General features: G+C 57.6%; 1 protein-coding gene across 2 annotated transcripts in view; it reads left to right on the top strand.

Annotated features, from left to right (window-relative positions):
- The first annotated feature begins 350 nt into the window (after positions 1–350).
- Positions 351–611, top strand: part of LMO1 (LIM domain only 1) — an 84,072-nt gene continuing 83,811 nt past the window's right edge. Inside the window, exon 1 of one of the 2 annotated variants that reach the window (XM_019551967.1) lies at positions 351–575. Coding sequence is in view for 1 of the 2 variants with exons in the window: in XM_019551965.1 (XP_019407510.1) it covers positions 554–575 (22 nt within the window). In the remaining variant the exon portion in view is untranslated. The remainder of the gene's footprint in view (positions 576–611) is intronic. The other variant, XM_019551965.1, reaches the window with a different exon arrangement.

The raw sequence follows: 611 nt of genomic DNA, 5'->3' as shown, positions 1-611 counted from the left end.
GTAGCAACAGCGAGAGGGGGGATTGCGAGCTATCCTATTGCAATTATATTAGGACGTTTTATTTTTTTATTATTATTATTACTGTTATTAGTATTATTATTTTTGGCGGTACAGGCTGAGGAAGGACAGAGTGCCGGGGAGCCAGCCCGGGGGGTTCTTATTTTGTCTCCCTTAACCTTCTTTTTTTTTTTTTTTCTCCCCCCCCCATTTTTTTCTCATCTCCAAACTGGCGTTTGAGTTGCGGGGCGGGGGGGACGACCGCGTTGGTACTAGGCAAGCTTTATGGTGCCGAATGTAATTCTAGCTCCGCGCAATCTAGGTTAAAAGTCGTGCAACTGTAGCTGGCTGGGGCCGGGGGGGGGGGGGGAGAGGAAAAGAGCGAGCGGGAGGACGATCCGGGTGCCTTTTTCGCTCGGCAGCGCTTTGCAAACACTCCGGTGCTCCTTCCCCTTCCCCTCCCCCGGAGCCGAGGAGCGGCGGCGGCGGCTGCGGAGTGGGGGGAGACACGGAGCGGCAGCGGAGGAGGCAGCTGCTGCCCTCGATCCCCGGGACAATGGTGCTGGACAAGGAGGACGGTAGGTGGCGGGGGCGGCGGCGGTCGTGCCCGGGCG

This window comes from Crocodylus porosus, unplaced genomic scaffold, assembly GCF_001723895.1.
Source record: "Crocodylus porosus isolate Cpor-Errol unplaced genomic scaffold, CroPor_comp1, whole genome shotgun sequence".
Lineage (NCBI taxonomy): Eukaryota > Metazoa > Chordata > Crocodylia > Crocodylidae > Crocodylus > Crocodylus porosus.
Note: the sequence above shows the minus strand (reverse complement) of the source record. Positions and strands in the feature narration are given on the sequence as shown.